At 40.8% G+C, this 2569-nt stretch overlaps 1 gene segment (V, D, J or C); it reads right to left on the bottom strand.

Annotated features, from left to right (window-relative positions):
* Positions 1-1219: 1219 nt before the first annotated feature.
* Positions 1220-1738, bottom strand: LOC125917858 (immunoglobulin heavy variable 3-23-like; the record flags this gene model as incomplete). The annotated part of the segment is given in 2 exon segments: positions 1220-1527; positions 1627-1738. Coding segments are annotated over 2 exon segments (354 nt in total), but the record flags the coding sequence as incomplete, so codon positions are not given.
* Between the last annotated feature and the right edge of the window lie 831 nt (positions 1739-2569).

Genomic DNA, 2569 nt, shown 5'->3' with positions numbered 1-2569 from the left:
CTTATAGTTTCATTCATCTGTTCTACTGTTTTTCTTTGTTTCTATATAATTTATTTCTGCTCTAATCTTTTTTGTTTACCTGTTCCTGCTGGCTTTAGGGTTCATTTGTTGTTCTTTTTCTAGCTCCTTTAGTTTTAAAGTGGTTGTGTGTTTGAGACCTTTCTCCTTTCTTGACTTTGGCCTGTACTGCTATATATTTCACTCTTCCATCAACTTTGCTGCATCCAGATGGTTTGGAACTGTCATATTTTCATTTTCATTTCCTTCCATGTATTTTTTATTGCTTCCGTAATTTCCTGAAAATCTCATTCCGCTTTTACTACAATATTCTTTAACCTAATGTATTGGCGGTGTTTCTCAAATTTTTCTTGTGGTCGACTTCAATTTTCATAGTGTTCTGGTTTGAAAATACGTGTGGAATGATCTCAGTCTTTTTGTACTTGTAGAGGGCTGATTTGTGACATAGTATGTGATCTGTTCTGGAGAATGTTCCATGCACACTCAGAAAGAATGTGTATTCTGGTGCTTTAGGATGGAATGTTGTGAATATATCTGTTAAGTCCATTCAGTCCATGTGTCTTTCAAAGCCATTATTTCCTTATTGATTTTCAGCTTAAATTGTCTTTCCATTGTTGTAAGTGGAGTGTTAATGTTCTCTATTATTACTATTGTTCTATTATCAATGAGTTTCTTTATGTTTCTTATTGAGTTATATATTTCAGTGCTTACATTTTTGGGGTATAAATATTTAAAGCTTCAGATCTTCTTGTTGGATAGACCCCTTTATGATGATATACTGCCTTCCTGATCTCTTGTAACAAACTTTGGTTTGAAAACTAGTTAGTTTTCATCTGGGAATCCTGTAAAGGTGCAGCTGTTGTCCGTCAGGAAATCTGTAATTCACTCATTTTGAAGGACCAGAGTAAGCAAGTGCAAACAACTGTGTCTTGTGCATGTTAGTCTAGTTTCCCTATGACAACCCAGTTGCTAATTCAGAGAGTTAATAGGTAAACACAGAATCATATAACCAGGGAGGCTCCCTGGGGAAACTGCTTTGTGGAGAGGAAGCCCCAGACCCTGACAGGAAACCTGCCTGTAACCTCCATCTGCACATGCGCCTGGGAACAAAGCAAAATTGTGCATAGTGTGCGCCCCCTGGTGGTGCTGATCCCCTCCTGCAGGGAGGTTTGTGTCTGGGCTTGCAGTGATGTCCCCTCACTGTGTCTCTTGCACAGTAATATGTGGCCGTGTCTTCAGTCTTCAGGTTGTTCATCTGCAGATACAGCGTGTTCTTGGCGTTGTCTCTGGAGATGGTGAATCGGCCCTTCACGGAGTCTGCGTAGTATGTGCTACCTCCACTACTAATTGCTGAGACCCACTGCAGCCCCTTTCCTGGAGCCTGGCGGACCCAGTGCATGTCGTAGCTACTGAAGGTGAATCCAGAGGCTACACAGGTGAGTCTCAGGGACCCCCCAGGCTGCACCAGGTCTCCCCCAGACTCCATCAGCTGCACGTCACACTGGACACCTGCAGACACAAGACATCTTGGTCAAGAAACTGTCACACATTCACTGTTTTGCTCATATCCATTCACAGACTCAGTGTCCCTCGTTCACCATGAATTACCTTTTAAAAGAGCAACCAGGAAAACCCAGCCCAGCACAAACTCCATGTTGAGGTGTGTGTTCTGTGCTGATCACAGAATGGGAACACCTGGGACTCCTGGGGCTGGGGCTTGTCTCCCAGCTGCACGGTCGGGCTGGGTTGGTTTAATCAGCACAGAGAGGGCCCCATTTGCATGTCCTCTGACATATATAAAGCTCCAGACTTAGACTTGATTCTTTAAAAGTGAATGACAGGGTTAGGGATGCACTTGTACATTAGTTTGTGTGGATGGCGGTGTGACAATATGAAGAATTCTTTTTTTTTTTTTCAGTTTTGGATTTTTACCTTTATTAATGGAAGCTTCGGCATAATCTTTAAGAAACATTTACCTCAACAGCAAGATCACACATTATTTTCTCTTAAAATATTTCAATTTTTTATTATTATTTAGTATTTATTTTTAGTTTTAAAAATTAACATCCAAATTAGTTACTAGATAGTGCAACAATGATTTCAGGAGTAGATTCCTTAGTGCCCCTTACCAGTTTAGCCCATCCCCCTCCCACAACCACTCCAGTAGCCCTCTGTTTGTTCTCCATATTTATGAGTCTCTTATGCTCTGTCCCCTCCATGTTTTCATATTATTTTGGTTTCCCTTCCCTTATGTTCATCTGTTTTGTCTCTTAAAGTCCTCATATGAGTGAAATCATGTGATTTTTGTCTTTCTCTGACTGACTCACTTCACTTAGCATAATACCCTCCAGTTCATCCATGTAGTTGCAAATGGCAAGATTTCACTCTTTTTGATTGCTGAGTAATACTCCAGTGTATATATTTACCACTTCTTCTTTATCCATTCATCCATCAATGGACATTTGGCTCTTTCCATACTTTGGCTATTGTTGATAGTGCTGCTATAAACATGGGGGTGCATGTGTCCCTTTGAAACAGAACACCTGTGTCC

Source organism: Panthera uncia, unplaced genomic scaffold (assembly GCF_023721935.1).
Source record: "Panthera uncia isolate 11264 unplaced genomic scaffold, Puncia_PCG_1.0 HiC_scaffold_2600, whole genome shotgun sequence".
NCBI lineage: Eukaryota > Metazoa > Chordata > Mammalia > Carnivora > Felidae > Panthera > Panthera uncia.
Note: the sequence above shows the minus strand (reverse complement) of the source record. Positions and strands in the feature narration are given on the sequence as shown.